Raw genomic sequence first — 24,311 nt, forward strand, 5'->3', positions numbered from 1 at the left:
TTTCATAATATGTCACCTTAGAATGAAATTAGAGCAAATAAAGATGAATCTTCATAGTTCAGGAAGGTCCTAAAGTGCAATCTGATATGCTGATTCTGGAGGACAAAGGTGCAGGTCTGAGGGTCTTTGCTGCATTTAAAATTATATACTGTAGCAATTCTTTCCTACATTCTGTAGGATTTTTTTAGGGAACATTTATCATGGGATAATTAAAGTACAAAGTCATATGAAAGTATAGTGTATGTAAAATTTTTATTTGACATGACTATAACTATCTATTTTTCACTGCAACTGATATTAGATATGTCAGCTCTGTGGTTTAGTGATTAGCACTGTCACCTCGCTATAGGAAGGTCTGATCCTGGGTCTGAATTCCATTCCTGGTGCTTTCTTTGTTAAGTGTGCATGTTCTCCCTGTGTTTACATGAGTTTCTTCCCACAGCTCAAAGACATTCAACTCAAATTCAGTTCAAACTTTAAATTGTCTGTGAATATGAGTCATTTGTCTGTTTATATATAAGCTCTGTGACGGACTGGAAACCTGGGGTTTTTCCTGAACATGCAGTGAGCAAAAGGTTCTTTCTCCCTTTCACCCATTGCATGTTGGGATATGTTCCGGCCACTCCTCTGACCCTAAATAGGAATAAACTGACATAAATAATGGACAATGGATAGATAATAATATATATAATACCAGACTAAGATCATGTTACATACTGCCAAAACCAGACTGAAGGAATTATGGCATTATTCATGACTACACACACACAAACACACACACACACACACACACACCTTTACAATGTCACAATATCCCTTTGTGTGGGAATTTCTGAGAAATTTGAGGCACTGTGGTTGTAAACATGTGTTTGGAAAAACCGGCAACTATGAACAAGCTCAGCTGCATGCCACCTGGGTCCTGTCCTGCGTGCCATGAGAAAAAAACAATTTCTCTCTAAGATGGGAATTGCTGTTTCCTCTGTCACTTGAGGCTTCTAACAATGCAGCTAAGTGCATGTAATATGAGGTCAACAAGATACAAAGACAAATAAAAATATGAATTGGTAGAATATATCCCGCTGTAAAATTACATCAAGCAACAGAAGATATTATACAGCAGAGAAAATAGATCATAGCTGGTAAGTCTTTCATCTCGAGTCCAACACCCTACTGTCTTTAACCACTTGCAGAATGTGCTTATTAAAAGAGAAAGAACAATGCATTGACTACAACACTGAATAATGAAAACACAAACAGAGTACTATAATAATAATAATAACCACCAAGGCTACATTACTATGTTTCACTTATATGTGGCTGACCAGTTGCAATGAGCGCAGAATGTATTTCACTCTCACTCTGTTGGTTTTCAAAGGACAAAGCCCTTGAAAAGCAACATTCAGGCTTAGGTTTTTCCATAGAATAAATCTGTCCCTGAATATGGAATTAAGATAAATGATGCTGATCACCTGGTCTGCCTCCTGGTGTGAACGATCACGCCCTACACAGAGAAAGTGGCCAGGAGATTTCTGCACAATGACAGCATGATTAAACAAAGAAGACAGGTTAAGACTGGTCCTCTGACCTATCTTGCCAAAATGTTGCAAAAGATTGTTTGCATCCCAGTTCCACTGTGACCAAGCATTGTGAAAGAGTGAGTGGAATGGGCACAAAAGGGTTTCGAGTGTTACTTGTGACGCAGTAAACCCCCCTTTTGTGAGTCATGCATGGACACTGTGAGTGTTTTTGAGAACAAGGCAGACCCTCATTTTTATTCCATGCAGTGGATGCCATGCAATTCTCAGGCAACACCTTAGGATGAACTTTGGCAGAACTGAAAAGCTCAATACAATTGAGCTAAAGACAAATTCTAAACTAAAATAGTAAATATTTTGATTATTGGAGAGAATTTACTATATATCAACGCTAACTTGCTATTTCCATGTCAAAAGCTTCACAATAAAGCTCCACTGCATGACTGCCTTGATGTGGACTATAAAATCAATCAAATTAAAATCCCATGATGTTGCTGTAGACATGATAGAGACCCACACTGTGCTGGCAAAACACTGACTCGCTAAGCTAAAATCTCACTCTTATGCTAGAAGCTGATTCACGTTTATAATGGATGGAATGCAGAGCCACTTTTTTATATGCTCCAGCTAACAGCATCTTCTCATGCCTTATTGATATCGCCCATCTGCTAAAAGTGAGCAGTTCCACTTAACCTAAAACTGTGAAAGCAGTCTCTTGCCTTGGGTGTCATTACATCTAACACTGGCCAAGAAAGAGACAGCCTCCAACTCACTTCATTTATGCTATTTGTCTAAGGCTTATGATAAATTTGGTTTCAAATGATAAGGCTGGCAATATGCTATATTTTTTATAGTAAACAAATCCCATGGACCTCCCAACCAATGGAGGTCTATGGCACAGAGGAATAAAACTAAATCAGGCTTTGGCTACACAGTCTTGTTACAAGGATCAATTAACAGTAGGTTTTGGTCATTTCATATTGAAAAATATAGAATATCACCAAACACACACACATTATTGTGAATTTAATGGAGTGAGGAGTCATTTTGTAGGGTTAGTTGTTCCATATTGTTTATCATAGGAAGTGTGTGTGAAGTGCTGCTGTAGATTTGTTTAAAGCTACTGCTTGCTTCACATTTGATTTCAAACAACAAACACAGATGCATCTCACTTGCCATAACATTATGCAGTATCAACATATTTGTACTTGCAAGGAACATTACATTGTATTTATCAAGTGGCAGATCATCTGCATTATTTGCATAAGTTGTTCTTCACAGAGGGGTCTAATTTAATACATTTAAACAAAATAATAGGGTTGGGGTTCGATAGCATTATATCAAATCCGAATCCTTTCAAATCCCTTATCATCTAATTAAAGGAGCAATGTGTAAGATTTAGTGGCATCTAGCAGTGAAACTGCAGTTTCCAACCATTTGAATATCGCTCGCCTCACTCTCCCCTTTCGTGTAGGAGAAACTATGGTGGCCGCGCAACTTGTGAAAAACAAAAAGGCCCTATCTACAGCCAGTGATTGGTTTGTCCCTTCTGGGCTACTGTAGAAACATGGCGGTGCAACATGGCAGCCTCCCTGGAGGTGGACCCGCTCTCTCTGTAGATAAAAACGGCCTATTCTAAGGTAATGAAAATACAATGATTCTTATTTCCAGGTGATTATACACTAATGAAAACATGCTTATAAATATATTTAATATTAAATATGTCATTTCTGTCAATAGCTCCTTCTAAATGTTACACACTGGACCTTTAAGTTTAGCTTTCATCATCAGCAAAACATAAAATAATATTAAATTAAATTATAATTAAATAATAAACTACAACTCAGAGATTTAATTTAGATCTGTGATCACCTGTTGTTGGGCGAGAAGCCAGAAATACTACAGTTTTTAGTAGTATCTTCTAAATTAATCAACGTTAACACAGTTCACTCGCGGTCGTGTAGTGATGTTACAGAGTGGTCTTTTCGCTCACAAACAATTTTTAGCGGAGCACAGTCAGCGGCTTGGAGAGAGCACATTAACCAACAGACAGAAGTTTCAGTGAAGCTGTTACGGAATTAACATTAATTAGCTGCATCTGATATAATCTACTGTCTATATAATCTATAATCTACCGTCAGTGATATTGGTCATTTTAACTGGCAAAAACAACGGTCAGCAGCATCGGCTATAAATGAGAAGCCTGCTAACGTTACCTGCATGTTTTTAACATTGGTCTTTGCTAATAAAAAATAACGAGGAGAGATAAAAGGTTCGATAAGAGATTCATTAGTGTCGGAGCTTAAAAAAGCCAGGTATTTTGCTCTGAAAATGGAACCGGCTATCAGAACCCAACCCTACAAAATAATGTCAAAAGTTTTTTGTTTCTTGTAAAACAACTGGGTCAGCTGAGTTGCAAAGTGAAAAGCAACTTATGAGATTTTATTTTAGGCACCAGTGTTACAGTGCAAGACACTGGTTTCCAATAAATTGAAATTTCTGTATTATAAAGTTTATGTTGTTACAAGTTAAGACCAAAAACATAATCACCACAACTTTTTACAATTTGCTGATGAACTGTGGTTTATCTCAGGGTCTGCGCACATTTCTGCATCACTAAAAACAAGCAGCTCAAAATCTCACTTATGTTTTTATAAAATTCAGCAAATGTATTAATAGCTTGTGTACCTGTCATACCGTGATACTGTATACGCTGTAAAGAGGTTTTGAATTTCATGGGGCTTCTTCAGTGCATTATTAATCTTCAAGTATCCCTCCAACTACAGATCATTTCTTACCTTGAGTTTATCATATCGGTCACCAAGGGCTGCTACTTGATGGTCCCGGTGTCGGCCAACCAGCTTGCACAATGCACAAATCAACTGTTCATCTGTCACACAGTACATGTTGACCTTCTCATCCTCATGCTCCAGACACATGAGCCCTCGCAGATGGGAGTCCAGCAAGGGCTCGATTAGACGGTGGCCAGTGAAAGGCTTCTTGTTGGGGTGGGTGGCCTTGAGACACTCTTCGCAGTATGACACCTCGCAGGTGACGCAGGTCTTTACAGCATCCTGCGGAGGGTCCTGCTCACAGAACTGACACTGCACCCGGTCACCGGGAGATGTCATGGCTTTGCTGTCGGGGATGGCTCGCTCACGTCGAGTCTCGTTAGGAGAGTTGGGTCCGCTGAGAGAAGCCTTCTGGTAACGGTCAATGATGTTCTGTAATGTAACGTTGCGTTTGAGTCCCTCTAGGCCCCTCTGGTTGAGGGTGATGACATAGCGACAGGTTGGGCACTGAAAGGCGCTGATGGACTGAATTGGCTCACTGGGCGTGCAGTGTGAGATCAGGATTCGATGGGCACAGTTGAAACAAAGGCTGTGAGCGCAGGGTAAGAGCAGCGGGTCCTCAAAGAGCTCCAGACAAATTGGGCAGGTCAGCTCCGACTCCAGTGTTTCCATCTTCAGGCAAAACAAAGTGGGGTTGCAAGCGAAATCCAGGGAAGCTGATCAGCTATCTGTAAAGATGACACAGAAATTAATTAGAAAATGGGGATAGCTATGAAAAGAGTTAAACTGTGGGGAGGTTGTAAACACTCCTTGAATAGGAGTTAATGAGCTGCCTTGCATCATGTATGAAATGCTTATTTGATTAATTGATGGATCAGCTGACAGAAAATTAATCTGCAACTGTCATAATGATTGAATACTCTTAGGTTATTTTTCAAGCAAAAATACCAAACATTCCTTTGTTTCATTGTCAACTGTGAGGATTTTCATCTTTACTTTATCTTGTGACAGCACATTGAATGTCTTTTGATTTTGGACTGTTGGTTGGACAAAACAAGCTATTTGAAGATATCATCTTTGGCTTTAAGAAAATGTATCAAGCATTTTTAACTATTTTCTGAGATTCTATAGACCAAACGATTAATCAAGAAAATAATAAACAGATTAATTGATAATGAAAATAATCATTTGTTGCAGCCCTGATGTCCAGGTTTAGAATGTGAATTAAGTGAATTAAACAGACATCGTGCATATTCTGTCTTTATTATCAAGTACTTCTTATAATAAAAACTAAATTATTCATCTCTATCCTGAGTTTAATTTGATTTCCATTGCAAGCTGAATATGAAAACATAAATATAAATATTACTGCATGTAAGTATTTTTTTTATCTCATTATGGAAATCAAGCAAATTGTGAAAATAAAACAAGGAAGCAGAAGAATAAATACAAAATGTGTGTCTGTATATCATACATATATCAAACTTATTTCTATAAGTGTCTATTTGGCTGAACTCAAATGTCGAGAATTTTAATTTGGCACAGGAATAGTCTAGCTTGTCCCCATGTATTCCTCCCTATACTGTACTCCTTAGGCCAGCAGGCCAGTGAGGACTGACAGCTCAGCCAAGCAGAAGTCTATTGGCCTGCTTGCTGATGGCTGGGGCTCCACGCTATCACAGACACTAAGCCTTTGTTCCCGGCCAGTCAGACACCCCAGCTGCGAGTGGACACACTGTGCTCACAGCGTCTCTCTATGTGAACTCTCTACCTCCACTCATTATGTGTGAAGAAGGCAAAAGCTCATTATCAGGACAGTCGGGCACAAGTAGCCTTTTGAAGTTGTGAGGATACAGCAATTACATCTGAGCTACAGACCTGGGTTTGTTCTTTCCATTCTATTCAAATCTTCACAGACATTCAGCTATCCCACTGTACTGTACAAGACAAGAGACGATTGTTGCACTCGTCTCTAGTGACTGTGATGCATCTGTAGGCCTTTGTTTCTTTGCTATTTTGTTCTTTACAGACAAAGTGGCAAATGCAGGTGTCTAGAAGTTATTACAGAGGATCAAAGACAACCTCTTCACTATGCAATCTTTAAAATTTCAGATACTCTTAATTTTACACGCTTTATTTCAATTTCAACTACACTACTGTATGTTTGCAGTGTATAATTTTTAACTAATTCATGCATATATAGGTAGCCTAAAACCAAACTAATCTCCACAAAGCAACCAAACTGTGCTCCTGAAACTACTAAATTAGGGTTAGTCCAACATTTTATCCATTTGTTTGACATGTTTTTACTTTAACACATGAGACAACATCACATCATTTTTAGCAAAGCTATCAGCTACAGTATAGTAGTTACTGTACTTGCACAGGTCTCGTCAAACAGGTTAAGTTGTTACTTCAACCAGGCTGTCCTAAATACAAAATGAACAAAGACCTTTGTATGACAAACACAATGCAAAGACGCTAATCCTCTGATGTCATCGCCTATGGTATAAAATACCCTGAAGTTACAAAAATCTTGTAAAACAACGCTGTGGCAAAGAGCCACTGCAAACTGCATTACAGCCCCAAGTACATTACTCCTGAAAGCTCTCCCATTCATACACAGTTTACCCACCGATGGATTTCGCCCCACTTTGTACTGCCGAGACATTTCTGCTGAAGGAAAACTTCGGACCTAAATCATGAAAACATGTTTGACAACAAATGCACCAGCCATAAAACCCAGCATGCTGTAGAGATGGGCATCCAGATGGCACAAGTCTTCACAGCGCAAGTAAATCCTGTAGCAGAGCTGTCATTAAGCAAGAGATTGTGCAAGAGGTAGCAAGCACAACAGGAAAAGTTGCCCGACAATTCCAGGAAAGCCAGCTCCACCTACAGCTGGAGCGCTGGCCAGTACTGGAAGAAGAGAGAGAGCAGACAACAGAGAGAGAGAGAGAGAGAGAGAGAGAGAGAGAGAGAGAGAGAGAGAGAGAGTGTGTGTGTGTATGTGAGAGAGAGAGAGTCAATATCAGCAAATAAGCATAGACGCAGGATTGTCGAGAGCCCCAGCCCATGTCCTCACAGGCAGGTTAGTGTCCTCTCAGGCCTGCCCATTCAGAAATTCAAAGCATCAGGATAAGGTTTCCTTCTGTGACCATCCCTCTGCCTGTAGCAACACAATGCTGTGGATTGGAACTTTTTCAAAGAGAAAAGCTGAAGACACAAACACGACTGAGAGGCAGCATGAGAGGCAGTAGGACAAAAAGCTTGTAAAACAATACTGTGGCATAGGCGCAGTACAATAAAGTATTTCTGATTCTGACTCATCTGTAACGTGGGACCGAGGTCTGCGATTTCCTCAGCATCCAAAAAACAAGGTGACCTGGAATAAGCGAATTACATCACAGTCTGTTATCTGTGTCTCCAGAGGCTTGTGATGTGTAATACGCCCCATGAGTGCCACAATTAAAATAACCATATAGCTCTATAAACGGTAAAATAACAGTAATAAAGTAAAACATCCCCCTTCAACTTCCTGACAGCAAAAATTGAAAGATGCTAAGCATCATCTCTGACAGACAAGACTACAAATAAAGACAGACACTATGTAACATCATCTGCGACATACAAGTTAGTCCCAGTTGGCCCTTATGTGGGGATCACCGAGGTACCATCTGCTTTCCATGTGCCTCTATTTCCAGACACACCCCCACTGTGCTCCATTTGAATTCTCCTGTCATTCAAAGGAGTCCCCAGAGTTACTCTCCTCTCTGAGAGACACAAACACACTGTAAATATTAAAGACAAGCTAAAGTTCAGACAGCCCATTGCTTGGGAGATGGACATGGGAATGGCATTCCCCAGGTTTCTTCAACATAGTCTCCAACTGGGATGGAATTTAGCATCATGAGATCAGCAAAAGGACTTTTTGAAGTGAGTACACACGTTAGAAGAGAACCAGGAAAAAAAACATTATATAAAAACTATAGTTAGTTTTTTTTTAAAACATCAAACTTAAGAGTATTCACATTTAAACACAATGTACTCACAAAATCAGTGTATTAGGAAGGCTGCTCTCCTCGTGAATGGTACACATGTCTATGCAATGCAAAAATGTACGTGCAAGGCTTTGTGTTAGGGGCGGGCCATATTGGGCCATATCACGTCTCCAAACCAATTTGAGCATACCTCAATACTGATAGACGGTGTATTGATATGCTGTTGCAATATGACAGAGAAAATGTTGAGATCAAAAAGCATTATATATGATGATGACCAAAGAGATTCACAGATAAGCTCAGAAGTGTAATGCAGCCTTTAAGACAAACAAATCACAAAGCTAAAATAACCAGAATCATTTAGAAAATCAACCCCCTTAAAAAAAAACCCAATATAATAATAATATAACAATATTATATCTATATATTACAGCCATGTTTGCTATGGGCAAATAGTTTGAGGAAAAATCAGCATAAATTTCCTCCTTTTGGAGTACAAATTGCATTGACATTTAATTGTCGATTGTAGCTGATGTGTTGCAGAGCAAGGTGCTTAATGCTGAGTATTAGCATTAGCATTAAGCAGTATGACAGGTGTGAGACATTATGCACTTAACTGTGTGGCTCATTGTTAGAGGATGAACTTGAGCACCAACTTGGAGTTTTATTTGATTAGGAAGTAATGGGTCATTTGGAGATGAAACAATTACAATGTCTCAGATAGGAAGACAATTACCTGCTCAAGCACTTTCTAATCTTTTTGGTTATGGTCATTTATCACTTTTAATGATGGCTCTTAACCATGTTTTCAGCCATTGAAAGAGTGTGATTGCTCTTTGTCTTCTTTCCTGGGGCAGACACCTAACATATTTATCCGTAATCCTGTCTTCCCAGCGTGGCTGTGACCAATGTGTGGCCTGTTGCTGCTCCCTAAAGCAGCCAGCTCAGCAGAGACCCACTCAGACCTAATGTGATTTACAGCTCTAGCAGCACAAGCCAGCTGATCAGACTGACAAATCTACCTGATCTGCAGCTGCACACATTACTGAGATTAGCTGCATGGAGCATGGCCCTGACCAACATCCATTATTACTGTTATTGAAATGATTGTGGAGGGCAAGTTCATTACAAATCTAAACATTTAGGCTACTGAATTTAAAACCCATCTGTCAAACAGGATTACCTTGAAAAGTATGACTGTAAGTTTTTGTTGTGCACTCATCTGACAAGCTGATGTTAACAGACCTGAAACTGTTATGAAAGTAAAAGATGACTTTCAATTAAGAGGCTTCCTTCATGAGTGAACAGCATGTTTTATAATGAAGCTCCAGGTGAGGAAATGGCACTAAAAATCGATAATGTCTGTAACTCAGCTGAACAAGGTCCTTTTCCCCCTTTATTTCATTTCTCTGTACGCTTATTGTCTGTGCAGTACGGGTCATCCTGGTCAGCATCACAAGTTGCACCAAACTCTCATTTCCTCTCCGCGGCTTGGCAGGTGGCATCAGCGTGGAAACACTGTATCCTTTCCACAACCACAGGAACTTCACAGAATGTGACTTTCCGAGCTGCAGCCTGCTGCCTGCTGCTCACAAGTCCGCATAGAAGAAATGACTCACTGAGCTCAAAACTATCGTGAAGAAGTACGCATCTCGTTAACATCAAAATGCACAAACCAGTTCTTCGAACCATCCGTCGCACCTCATGTGCGGACAATTTGTTAACGTCAAACAAGATTTATATTTTATTGGCGGAGAAATCAGTCAAAGATCGCCATCGTGTGGCTGTTTTATAGAATGCAGCAAATCCTAGTCTTCAGAAAAGATCTTTCTTACCATAAAAATGCCAAAATTACATGGTGACGTTTTACACTTATAACTGAAAAAAATAACTAAATTCAAAGAATGTTACAAATGTAATTTAGTCTATTTATACTATTTTTGTATTTTTCCCAATTCTACAAGAAAACTAATCGCAACAACAGCAATAATAATAATAATAATAATAATAATAACCATGTCCTCCAATGAATCTCACCTTCCCCTTCACTTAAAACCAATGTAATGGTTCTTTATAAAGATCTCCACATGTGTTGCCATGGTGACAGCTTGATATCTATTTGTCACACTAGTGATCAAAGGCTGCACACTCTGGCGGGAAGATGTCTAACATTCCTCCTCACAGGAACAAAATAAGTTACTAATTAATAAGGGAAGCCACAGACCCGACTGCAATGTCCCAGTTTTACTCTTCATTAGCTTCGTGTAAAATGACTCCTATATGTTATGTATGGAGGCCTGTCACAAACTGTGTCCAGATGTATCGCCAGAGCTTATGTGGATGTAGCAGGGGAGAAAAGTCTGTATCTTGTATCTTATCAGTGGAGTAAATGGTATTTTGTAGGTCATGAGGCTGCCAGATTAAGGAGGAAAGGCTGTTTTTTTTTATCTCCCTCAGTGCTGCAGTGGATCTCTCTGTTTGAGTAAAGGTAATAAATAAAACTTTCATGATGACACTGAGAAAAGGAAAAGAATAACCTACTGTAATTGTACCCTCAGAAATAATGTTGCAAGGCAGACTCTAGTGACTGGTCTTACAAATTATATCATATTATTTTAGATAGAGCCTGTGTAGATGCATATATTTTAGAAAATTCTACAAAGCATACACCAAAGAGCTGCTTTGACACGTGAAACCTACTTTGGCTACTCCCACTCTCTTTGACGTTTTTAAATCACAAAATTCCCCTCGGCCTTCTCACTTAGTCATCTTATCCCTCAAGTATTATCCACAGTTCAAAACATGAAGGAATATGTGAACACAACAAGGCCAACCAACCTCAGCGCTTGCACAGAGCCCTGCCTGGAGGCTTGGAAACATATGATGACTCAGTGTTTTGGTAGCAAAACATAGAGACGGAGTAACATAAAATACAGACTTAAGAGTTCAGAATGACCCTGTGACTTACCTGCCACATGATTACATCCATATACAGGCAAGAGAGGAGAGAGCCACCTTCAAAGTCAGTCAGTGCTGATATTTGGGCTCTGCCAAGCTGATCCAGTGCAGTGGTCTGAACTTTGAGAGGAGTGACTCGTCTCTCCTGCTCTCTGTGAGTTTCTGACCCTCTAACCCTGTTCTCTAAACCTACTGAAAACAAGTAGGAGGATCGAAACTTTCCACCCTTGTCTCTCCTCTCACTGAGAACTGTACCTATCCCATCTAGACCCAGTGGGCTGCAAAGTGTTGCACTGGCCAATCACATGGAAGGGGCAGGACTTCTGCTGGTTTGGTCTATCACTCAGGGCTATCAGAGCATGGAGAGTTGCCATAACTCCCAACAAAGTTTTTTTTTGTCATCCTCAAATAAACATCATCCAAATAGTAGAGTGGCACACCCACAAAAACAACATTTGGTGCATTAATAACAGATTCTTTCTTGATTTTTGCATAATTGGTATGATGACATTTACAAGTAATATTAACCGTATTCAAGCAAAATCTGAACTACTACATATTTATCCTCAACAAACTTAGTCTGGATTAGTGCAGCTGGAAATGTGTTTCACGCTTAAGGCGAGAGCCAATACAGCCAAATGAAATAGAGCAGAAGTAAACACAGTAATCAATGATGGTTATACTCTGCAGAAAGGACAGTGACATAGTGACGCTTTGTGTCCAAGTCAATGGCCCAATGCTAACATGGATGAACAGATATATTAACTGACAATCCAATGTTTTTGCCACAATTCTGCTGGCAGTTGACATGTTCATTAGCACAGATGTTGATGAAGGAAACCACATTTAGGTGGGAACGTACATTCAGCAACCTTATTTCTGAAAGCAATTAAACCCTTTTGTTTTTCCATGTGAACACATCCACTGAAATGGAAACACACAGGAATGTATTGTGGTTGCCACAGTTGACTTAGATAGTGTTGAAAGTTGTGTCAGATTGTTGGCATCTGTTCACCACTCTTTGGCTACATGGAAGCTACGTGTTCCCAACTCAAACATGTGCTGGCTGACACGATTGGCATCCAATGCTGATCACATGAAGTTTGATCAGTTTCTCAGCTCTGGATTTGAGCCCACGTTCACTGTTTAACTATGAAGGAGCCATTAGTTAGAGGTCATTACCTCACACAACCCTGTCAGCGACATCAAGACAGTGTTTTTGATACGGTATCTCTGTGTAAAGCAAATGTTTATGTTATGTGGTAAAACCACAGCACATAAGGCATGGATCGATTTGGATTAGTAACCCAAAGCCCCTGCCAGGACTCCTTGTGTTTCAGTTTAGCCTGCAGGGTTCAATAAAGTATGAAAAGAAATGTAAGAGTAATGAAAACAACTTAGATTTGAAGGTATGTTAAGGCAGATAATGACTTGAAGTAACATAAACACATTAACATCTTGGTAATTGCATGAGACCTAATGCAAATGCAAAGCTTACGGCAGTATGTGCATAATGTGCAGTGTGGAAACACATGCAATGGAGCCTATATAATAATTTCATTCAGCTGCAGAGAAAATTCATTAAAAAAAGGTAGCCAATAGCTACATTGATATTTGTTTTTATTGTGATCTTCTTTGTCTGTGAATCCAAGAATAATTTGCTAAATTTCAAACATATAGACAAAAAAGCATGCAGAATACTGCAAAGCATGTTTATTTTAGCTCACCAAAACTTTCTCAACACCTAACTTCAAGGTCTAAAAGAGACTTAGAGGGGACTTTTAAAGTGTCACCCATTGGACATACAGATGATCTCTTACCTCACGGTCTGTTAGTCAGTCAACCTGACAGTCCATAGTCCGGGTGACAGATGAATACATAAATAAAGCCCGGGAAGAGATTTTTCTAAAAACACCAGCTTTCCTCAGATGCCTCTCTTTAGCTCTTACTTTGTGTCTGGGCTCTGCTGCTTCGTCTGTCTCACCGCTATCTCTGAAATTCTCCTCACACAGCCTCTTCTTCTCTAATCCTCTCTAAAGGAAGCCGAAAACTGCTCCAAATGGTTCAACTGGGCGCCGACTTCTCAGGCTTTTCCCTCTTTGTATTATTTTGTTGGCTGGGATCATTAACTTAGTCCCATGAGAACATAAGGAGGTAAATAAGCCCCCTCCTTCCTGTGGGAGGCTGTCAATCACAACTGATGATGAGGTGGTGAGGGGGTGCTTTTAGTTGCCAAGGAGGCTCTCCTGATTGGTCACCGGGGAACAGAGGTGCCCTGCATGACAAATGGGAGCACTGGGATGGATGGGCCTGCAGAGACGCTCAGCTGAGGTTACGTGCACATTTATAATAGACTTTTATGCAGCTCACTCATTTACATGTCATTCAAAAGAAAATAAAGCCATGGAAATGAGTGAGTAATTAAAGTTGACATAGCAAATTTCTATTTAACGCTGAATTCATGAAAATGCCATTTATGTTGTACATGACTAACTAGTTAAATGTTAGGGTCAACGTGAAGAATCACAAGATCTTTAAATGACTCTTTGGTACAGTCTGGACACTCAGTGGGGGGACTGGGAGGAAGGCATAAAGCTTCCGTTGCCATGGCGGCGTGGCAAGAGCAACGATGCATCTTGGCGCTTGAGCCAAATGCCACTCTAATCTTTTCACTGGCAAACCTTCAGCTCTCTCTTCACAGCTTGTTTGTTTCTCAGTCAAGCCTACTGCTGTCTGTCACTCTCCAGTTCCTTCCAACATCCCATGCCAGTCTGAAGCCTGCTGCATTTTGTAAGGCAAAGAAATGTGTAAAGACACTGTTAGCAGGAAAACAATACCTGATGGGTCACTCTGCTCCCAGTGACCACAACTCTTAGGCTGACAAGTAAGGAGGGACAATAGACAAATTAAGCATGACTTCCACAGTGATTCCTCTGGCTGGGTCATTCTGCACACATTACCCACACACTAATAGATTTGTAAACAGCACAGCACACATCCATTTCCTATGTAAAACACACAGATACACACCCAGCAATGCTAAATTATTCCTCAGATGTATGCCGCCTCTCCAGTCATTTACAACGGCAAGAAAATCTACAAACAGTGTTACTGCCACTGCCCAAGGCCACACACTGCTATATATCCATAAATTACTTGTGAAATAATGACTTCACTACATCATGCTCTCGCACTAAGATTCATTTCAGTGCAATAAAATGCCATAAAACTCGTGACATTTACATAGATTGTGGAGTCACACTGACATTCAAGGCCAGTGCTTTTTAAAGGTGAAAATGGTTTGCCATTCCAGGGTCAATCCAAAGTCACTCCCCTTTTCTGAACTGCAATAAACATTAAGTGGAAAAATGTCTGTTTCTGCTTTAACCATTCCAAATAAGAAAACTTGTCTGGGCTGCGGTTTCAGCGACTGTTCCCACCTCACCCATTGGAAACCCAACCTGATCCTTGTTCCAGGCTAACAGACAAACTTTCTGTGGCTTTCAGTCCGAAAAATGTACGAAAAACATTTATTTTTGTGTATTCCTGTGCCTCAGTAGCAATTTATCTTTATCTCCACAAATCAAAACAAATATGCTAAATTGTTTTTCAATCCAAATATTTGACATCTACTATGTCAGAATGTATCAACTTTGACAAAAGAGAAAGTGACTGTTCCATCACAGCCATTGATACAATAGGACTCAAAGCCACAATTCAATCCAGTCCAGAGGTTGGGAAGCTGACAATAACAATTCTATTTTTTGTGTCAATCAAGATGTTGATGTTCTTGGTGTAATCCCAGTAAAATTACTTATTTAAATATGTTGCATTATACTGTACATGTATTCCCTTATCAATAAGTAGCAAATAAGGCCATTTGCTGCCTGAGGCAGTTCTCTTGGTGGAGGTTGGCACATCAAGCTGTATTAATTTGAAAAAGACCTGAAAAGGGCCAGAAAAGCTCTCCTGAAGGAGCAGATAAGAAGTTGGAACATAATAGGCTGTGAAATCTGATGTTACATAAACTTTGGATGGGTAAAAAAGAAACAGAATTTCTCTCAGGGACCAGGCTTGCAGACATTTGTAAGCTATAGCATCATGTTACAAGGTTAAGCTTCATCTTGGTGCTCAGCCACTAGCAAGTGCAAACTCATTTTGCACTGAACAAAGAAATCCTGAAATCTGCATGTAATCTGAGGTGTCCAAATCTACATTATGCAGAAAAGAAAGTATAAGGAAACCCTGTCATACTGGACGAGAGTCAGTTTGATCATCAGGAGGACAGACTGGATATGGTCAAAACAACTTCACAAGAATTGCTCACTAAAGCAAATCATTACAACTTTTCCATAAAATTCAGTAGCCAAAAGGAAAGGCAGTTTATCAGACTTACGTGCTATTGTCCAGGGTGATCCTCTAAAACACAGCAAGAAGATGCCACTCCCATTGACGGCTCAGCATTCTATTTCAGTAGCACATGGATGAGAGACTAAACAAAACATACAGTAGCATCCTGGCTAGTCTCTTTGCACACTCCCTCCCTCATTGCTAGAGCTCCCCACCCTGCCCCAGCCCCAGTCATATGCTCATGCGAGCGTAAATCATGCCCAGGAAGCGTCACTTCCACTGGGTCATTTCATGGATACTGTCTCCATTAATGCTCTGGCCCATCAACAGCCCCCCCCTCTCTGGGGTTGAGCTCTTGCCCCTGGCTCCCCACCCTCTCAGCAATAAGACAAAGATGTGGCAAAAGGAGAGACAAAGGGGTGTGCATAAACCTTGGGGACCGTATTTTGATGAGTTTCTGACTACACAACCAGGCCCCGAACAGATGGGATCAGTCTCCAGGGCTCTGCTGCATCGTTGCATTTAATATACAGCTCTATACATCCTCACAATAAATGTTGTATTCTGCTGCTCAGAGACCACATACAAGTGCAAGGCAACAGAAAACAGAATATCTTTATTATGTTCTGTTTGCCATTAAACGCTCAGAAACTGTAATTAAAGTCTGAGTGCACATGCCTAATTGAGTTAGCACATGCTTTGGCATCATGATTGTCTTTTTGAGTGCAAACACTGATCTAAGCGACAATGATTGTTTTCCTAACTAGGACAGTCCAAAACAGCCACTTCTCATTTTGCTAATAAACAATAAGATGAAAGCATAGTCCAGCCCTCAGCATGGCAAAGGTTCAAGATTTTAATTGCTTACATCCCCAAGGCATACTACCCATAACTAAGCAACACACAATCAATCCAAACATCAACAAAATAGATGAACATGTTTGTGCCAAGCCAATTAACACTCACTGCCATTTTATCTTTCTTTCTAACTTTCAACATAGGTGTTATTTGGTGCAATTTAAGGTAGTATCCCAGAGAAAGTCGCCCCCCCCCCCCCCCTTTAATTGTTAAGCTATTTATCACACAGGCATGCTGGGTAGAAACAGAGGTGTATAAAATATCTGCTGTACACGTCACATCAGTCAATGTCTACATGCATTTAGTGTGGTTTATGATTAGCTGGCAGAACATATAGGACTGTTGTGAGCATTGACCTGGAATTGAGTGTTTTCCTCTGAGTATGTTGCAGCTTTATCGGTGCTGTGTTCATGGTTTTGCCAACAACGGAATCAATTGTCAACCTACTTCTCCTCTCTAATATAGTGTAGCAAACAAATAAAAGCTGTGATCTTAACCGGTGTGATTGAATTTAGTATAAAAGACTCATATAAACAGGCATACTATTTTACCTTAACGTTTTTCAAAATGTAGATGTAAAATTTGATAGTTCAGGGATGTCATGGGTGAAAGAAAACAGCTTAGTTGAAGTCATCTTAAGGAGCAGTGCCTCAAAGACACTTGGTTAACTTTTAAATTGATATAGCATTACACTATACATCTGAAGTTACAGTAATGGTTTACTATTTGCTTTCATGGGATGATATACATGGAGTTACAGTATAAACATTTTGACAAAAGATCAAAAGAAATAAATGAAGGCCAAAGGAAACATTCAAACATCATTCACCAAGAAGACCAGTCACACTTTGTGGCTGAAAGCAACACAGTGAAATACTGAACTGTCTGGCATTTTCTCGTTGAAATGAAACAATGAAGGAGTTTTGGGAAAGTAAGACCATGTGTTATGTTTAGTCCACACCACAGCCCCACAGCCTGAAAGTCTTGGCTTTTATTTTTTCCTGAAAAAAATGTCTCCTTCTGAAAGGGTGCGGTGAACGCCTGCTACATTCTTTGGTGCTCGGAGAAGTCAGTGTAATTGCTTCCAGCTTCTGATGGATCTACTGTAGAAAACTAGTGTCACGTCTTTATCAAGAATCTCCCTTCAGCAACACTAAACTTATCTTATCAGAGATGGTGCTGGTGAAGCACTCATCCATTCTCCCATCTGCTAACTCCACCTAAAACCCAGCCCCTAAATATATCATCTTTTAATTTTTTTTATAAAGGAGCACTAGCATTTAAAGACACTACTAATCTTACATATAGGACGTATAAAGCTTTATTTCAACACCTATTCTGAGTCACTGAGTCACAACACTCAGACCTCCTACACCAAGAAATGCTGGAGGAGGTCTGAACATCTGTTGTGGTGCGCTGTGTTCATGTGTCCAAGGAGACTGTCAGGAGCCAAAGGCAGAAGCCCAGCTGTTGGGATCTGGGTCGGCTGCCTCTGGGCTGAGGGATGTTTTCAAAACACTATCTGCTCAGGATGAAACACTTCTGACAGTGTTGTGGAGTTAGCGCTATCACTGATAACCACCTGTGTATAAAGCATAGATACAAGAGGCCTGTCTCTGGTGATGTTCCAAAGGTTAAGAGGCAGTCAAACCGATCACTTTTCTGCTTTTGCTGTGAACCTTGGCTCAGTGTGGCCTTTCAAAATATCCTCACTTCATCTTTATGTCAACAAACCATTCCTTCAAGACAGTGTAGGACACATTCCTCAATCTTGGCCTGTGAAGTGCATTCTCTGTTTAAAATGGATTAAACATTTGCTTTTCCCGCAGAGGTATTGCTGATAAAAGATATTCTTCAGCTACACAGTGTGGTAAGTTCACATACACACACACTCATGCAAGAACCCCATTTCCAGCCACAGTTATTGGCTCTGACAATGAGACTGAACCAGCAGCGTCTCTCGCCCTGTCACAACAAGCAGGCCCGGAGAACTCACAGCTGCTGATGGAGCTGGCACTGCTGACCCGATGGAGACAGCTTTGTTTATCATTTGGAGCGAAGATTGAAGAAACAGAGCTATGCAATGAGAGCAAGAGTGAGATTTAAAAAAAATAGATTGAAAAATCAGCACACTTTCAAAGCACTGATAATACATTCAAATGAACCGTCTTCCCCGTCCAGTTTATAATATGAAAAAGGATGGTTGAATGAATATAATTCAATAAAAAAAGGCACAAAAGATCGATCTCTTGAAACTGAGGGAAGCAGGGCGTTTCAGAGCAAGAGCAGAACCAGATGCTCGCAAGAAGGAAAATACTGAAAACCAAAATGAATTCACCAGATTTCCCTATCCACAGTTATTTGGAACAATTACGCATTCTGTTCTCTCTTAGAACAACATGACATTGCTTTAGCTCTCACCAAAACAAAAGTTAGGAGGAGAATAATGCCGCTCATTGAAAATCATAAGCTTTCTTGTAAAAATACACAAAACTGAAAATCTTGGACAACAAAAGTATGACAAGTAATTGTTCCCTGTGCACAGGAAATGTTACATTTTTGCCAGTTCACTAATTTGCCAACAGTTCTTTTGCAAGGAAGTTGATATCAGTATATTCAACTGTCAGCAGATGTGATGCATGTGCAAGCAAGACTGAACTTGTTGTTAAGACAACATATCTGGCTATGCTCTAAATTAGAATTCTCACAGAGAAACACATTTAACATGGGATACACATAAAGTGCAGTGCTTCTTTTTGTACAAACCGGGTTGTTCAGTCCTGTGCATCCGTGCATGTGTGTCTCTGTGCAAACTGCAGTACACTGATTCACATGTAGGAGAAATCAGCACCCAATTATTATAGATAACATGCAGTGATTGATGTGTAATACTATAAAAGCATTCAAATCTATTTCAACAGCTGAAACTTTATGCATAAGAATTTAGGCCCTCACTGTCACTTTTTCTGACTCAACACAAAAGTGCTTGTAGTTCCCTCAGTTGTTCCACTGCTCAGTCTGAGACTGAGACGATTAGCATTGCTACTCTGTGCAATAGAATCAAGATTGAAGACCTAGCGCTAATTAAACTCCCTTAACCCGATGCCACTAAACGTTTCTTTATCAGATCTTACCTGCTTCCCCATGGCTGCGGTGGTATGTGTCTCTGCCTGGTGAATAAATACTAGGCTAATACAGAGTGTGATTGTTAGGCAGCTGGTACTACCCCTGAGGTAAAACAGACAGGAGACAGGAGGTTGAAGGTGTTTCTGTCTGCATGTACACTCCCCTTCACACACATACCTCACTGACATACACTCTGCTTCTCATCTGTTCTACAGGTTCACACAGGAGCATGGAAACCATTGCGCAAGCTGGCATTGAGTGGAATAATAGAGGAAGAAATTCATTATCAACATGCATTATCATAAAAATCAGCCAAAAAATTGTGGAATCTCACTTTTCTTTTACCAGTGTCACTGGCACTAGTACTGTTAATAAGCAGCTTTCCACGTTTTGTGCAGGTAAAGAGAAAAAAAAAATGGGTGAAAATGTGTGTCTAAGGCTGGACCTGGTACTGATATCTTGTAAGTCAGCATCAGATAATAGGGATGAAGGGCTTTTCTTCATCACCACAGGCAGCTCCATTGAAATACCAAGCAGAGTAAAATAAGGCTCACGCTTAAGGATTCCAGGCAGAAAGCAGCAAAGAAAAAGAAATACTTGCTATTAAGCAAGAGAGAATTGGTTTTCTCCACCCTAATGAGAATTCATCCTGTGAGATAGATGAGTCAGTCTGAAAACACAATTCCATACTTGCAGTAATGAGATCATATTTGAGGAATTGGGTGTACATCCCACAAGTGGAAAAAAGTCAAGGTTACCAAGAATTTCAGTGAGATCTAAACCTACCTTGAGGAATTTCTCCTTTTCAACTCCTCATAAAATAAAATGACTGAATATTAACATTCATAGTGCATACATGTCAAAAAATGTGCTGTAAGGCTGTAATGGTCACCACATCAGAATAATTACGTGGATTAAAACAAAGGTCAGGTCCACTTGGGGAGAAATCAGAAGCCTCAGACTCGAGAGGACTGTGCAGGTTCTTTTGAATCAGAGAATGCAGAGCTACAAACCACACAGGAGCTCAAATTAAGTTCAAGCCACTTTATTACAAAAATAATAAAATAGTGAAGGAGGTACACAATTAGCTAGTGCATCATGTGCAAAAACTCTTGGGAAAACTCCCTACAAGGGATGTTGCCAATTACACTGAATAAACACCTGCTCTGCACAATCTGACGTCCTCTATACCCTGGCCCACATTTAATATATATTGCAACACAATGTAGTCTCATATGTTCATTTTGTGATGTCCCTGACCATCATTTGAGTGTTTGTCTGGATTTATGCCATTTACGGAGTAATGCATGGATCCAGGAGAAGGCTGCTGAAGGTGTGCAGGTGAGCTCAGAGCCCAACAATGTGAGCTTAAAGGAAATACAATACAAATACAAAGGTACTTCACGAGACGAACCAATCACAGAGACATTTAGCTACTTCTCACCTTATTCGCCCCCGTTGCAGCACAGGAATCCTTTTAAATGTGGTCAATGTTTTGCTGTGTTTCTACTGTGGCAGAAACCTCAAAACTTATACATTATTGGATAACAGATGGCAGAGCAGAGTGAACCATGCTGGTAGCAATTATGACCAATGTTATGCACTATATGGGGCAGCTAAATTCCAGGCCAAAGACTGTTCATCTAGAAACCAAACCTCTGAATAGTAGTCTCGTTTAACATTACCTCAGTTTTGGGGGCATCCTGATAGCCGAATCGTTAAGGCGTACACCACATAACTGCAATATCCCCTTTTTGATCTGTACTGCTCACTATCAAATAAAGGCAAAAATGCCCCCCAAAAGAGTCTACAGCCATGCTAGCGGCTCTGTTAGGCTGTACTTTGCCAATTAGTTCAAAGCACCACTGCTGATTTTGGGTCTTTGAGAGTGTTGTGTAGGCAGAGGGAGGGAACTAGGTAGGGAGTGCATAAGCAGATATGACTGGGCACAGATGGTAATGAAAGGTTAAAGTTGATGATGATGACTCATGGACAGGAACTGGTCAGTTCTTAAACTTACGAACTTACGAACGCTGTACATACTGTATGTACTGTCATATCCACCTACCTCATGTATACAAAGCAATCTGTTAAATTAATCATATTTGTTTCAGCACCATTTGCATTCTGAACCACTACACTAACTGTCTTACTGTTTACAAATATTACTGTTGTTTTTTATACTAATAAAAATAAAGCTGATTTTGAATAGTCATAAAGGTGACTTTTAATCTGAAGGATCAAGACAGTCAGGATTTAACAAAGCTGATGAGTGATGGATGAAGTATATATTTACTGTTTTATATATTCACTGAGAGCCTCCAAACTTTAAATCTAGCCATTAAATTGGATTTATTTCTTCTTTCAATGCTGTCATCTCCTGAATGGCACTTTAGTATTTTCCTTCCTGTAAGAAAGTAGAAGTTATAAGAGGTTGCTGGGCTGGAATTCAAACTCCTGGAGTTCAAACTCTTTTTGGCTGGAGACAAACAAGTCTGAATCGTGCTCCATCTTTCTGAAGGTCCAAAGGTCTGAAAGTTGAGGAGAAGTAATTGGAGCTTCATAACAAAACATTTTAAATTGAATTGAGTCTATTCATTGAATTGATCTGGTCTTGGTTTGAAAGACTGATGGAATTCTGGATAGGCTGCCATCCTCGCTGGTTACCGGCCCCAGGAATAACAATCAACTTGTGTATTAAGACAGATCAGCATGGATTGAAGGGTTCAGTTCCATTATTCTAATTTAGGAGAAGTTTGGATTATATTTTGAGCCTTCATGCAGTCTAAATTGTTCAAGGGAAAAGGTGGCCACATGCAGCCTGCCTGCTTTTTTTGTTCAGAGAGAGTTTGCCACAGATTTCAAGATGCCGGGCTCTGCCTACATATCAGGAGGCCAGGTAGGAAAAAACAGGGGGGGAATAGAGGGACTTTTTACACACCTGTTAAAGTGGGATGACTACACCTTTACAGTATGATTCATTTGAGTATATGGAGTTTGATGACTTCAGCAAATTTCCAGCAATGCCAACCCCGAACATCATCCTCAGCAGAAGTCTGATCAGCCAGATTAACTGAAATGTTTGGGTGTGCAGAGATTTGACACGTTTGCTGTAGATCTGCAGCATCAAGTCATGTCTCAAAAGTATGTGTTCAAGAGAATTATTAGGCTATTATTATTAGTTTCCCTAGTAAAAACCATATTAGACTGATATAGATAGGAATGCTGTAGGCTGATACAAACAATAGTGTGCATCTCTACTTTGTGCATGCTATTTTGTTTTATCCAGCTATTATTCAAAATTGAGGCCATCGCTGCTGAGATTGACGAAACAATGGAACATTTACAGATCATTTGCTTTGAAGGTCACAACAAATGTGCTGCTGGGACTACAAAGAAGATTGCTGGCACTTTGGCTTTCTGGGAACAAAAATGCAGAAAGAGAGATTCAGAAAGATCCCAGATGGACACAGTACCATTCAAGAGTCACTTATAAATCTGAAGCATGCGCTCAATTCTGATAAAACTAATTTCATACTTTTGGTTTTAAATCAATACTTGGTGATTTTTGGTTATTTATACAGAGCCATTAATGCTGTGTCCACCATTTTGCTCTATGGTTTGCCCTTCTTTGGTAAAAAGAGGCCAGACCTGTTTGTATTAATAAGTTGCCTTTGTACTTGAACTCTCTGTCACACTGGAAAGTCAGTCCTCATTAACAGCTCACTAACAGCTTACTCTTGATAAAACTTGGGTTCACTCAGACCAAGCAAACACAGCTTTGAAATTCTGTGCCCCTTAAACCTGGAATGAACTTCTAAAGAGATTGGACGGTATTATTAGGCGGGACATTTTCTAACACTTGGTTTGACTGTCTTTGTTTTCCCTTTCAAACTGTTAAACTACAGTTTAATTACAGTAATTACAGCATGCTGACAAGGTTAAAATCATTTGGACTAGATGGTTTCTAGTGTGGTTCTAAGTGGTTGGTAGCTTTGCTCAGTGGTTACTGTGGCTTTATTTGTTGTTGTTAGGGTGCTCATCGTGGTTGCTACAGTGTTCACTACCAAATTAATAACATATTTCTCAATGACCTGCATATCAGTGCACTGTGTGTCTGTATCATATGTGTTTGCAGTGTGGGAACTGTGAGGTAAGTAGCAGGATAAAAAAACCTAGGAGGAGAAAGAATGACAAGTATGAGACAGCACATTATCGGAATCTGCTAAATCAGCATGTTTCTGAAAACATATCTGAATATTAAACCAAAGGGAATTAAGAGGATGCAGTGGGGAGAAAGTTTCAGAGAGAACTTCTACTGCTGCTCACTGTCTTCTTCATGACAATAGTGTGAAATCTTAAAGGTGCTGATTAAAGCCTTTCTTCTTTCATGAGAAGCACAGCCGTATTACCGAAGTGTTTGTGTGTTTGCATTGTAACTCTTAGAACTGTTTCTTTTTTGAAGTCACTCTATGATAATTACCTAGGTCGATCCTCTGCTTAATTATTAACTGCCAGCGCTTTCTTTGATGCATAAAAAGCGTGATTATATGTTTGAGGCTTGATTTAATGCTATGTGTCTTCTACAGTCTTTAAGCAGCGGCTTCTCTTGCAATCAGTGTACAGTACATAGGGGAATTACATGGAATTTTAACAAACCTAGCCTACAGTGTGCTGAGAACTGTCAGCTT

At 40.0% G+C, this 24,311-nt stretch overlaps 1 protein-coding gene across 5 annotated transcripts in view; it reads right to left on the reverse strand.

The window, feature by feature from the left end:
* The window catches only part of mid1 (midline 1), a 28,045-nt gene extending 8,241 nt beyond the window's left edge, over window positions 1–19,804 (reverse strand). Inside the window, exons 1-2 of one of the 5 annotated variants that reach the window (XM_044217145.1) lie at window positions 19,629–19,804; window positions 4,334–5,055 (exon numbers count right to left, since the gene is read on the reverse strand). In XM_044217145.1, the coding sequence (XP_044073080.1) occupies window positions 4,334–4,999 (666 nt within the window). In that variant the 5' untranslated portion in view covers window positions 5,000–5,055; window positions 19,629–19,804. Of the gene's footprint in view, window positions 1–4,333; window positions 5,056–6,962; window positions 7,207–11,296; window positions 11,526–13,106; window positions 13,275–15,682; window positions 15,819–19,628 lie in introns of those variants that run through there. The other 4 variants (XM_044217143.1, XM_044217144.1, XM_044217140.1 and 1 more) reach the window with 4 other exon arrangements.
* Window positions 19,805–24,311: the final 4,507 nt, after the last annotated feature.

The sequence above is a fragment of the Siniperca chuatsi genome, linkage group LG12, assembly GCF_020085105.1.
Source record: "Siniperca chuatsi isolate FFG_IHB_CAS linkage group LG12, ASM2008510v1, whole genome shotgun sequence".
Classification (NCBI taxonomy): Eukaryota; Metazoa; Chordata; class Actinopteri; order Centrarchiformes; family Sinipercidae; genus Siniperca; species Siniperca chuatsi.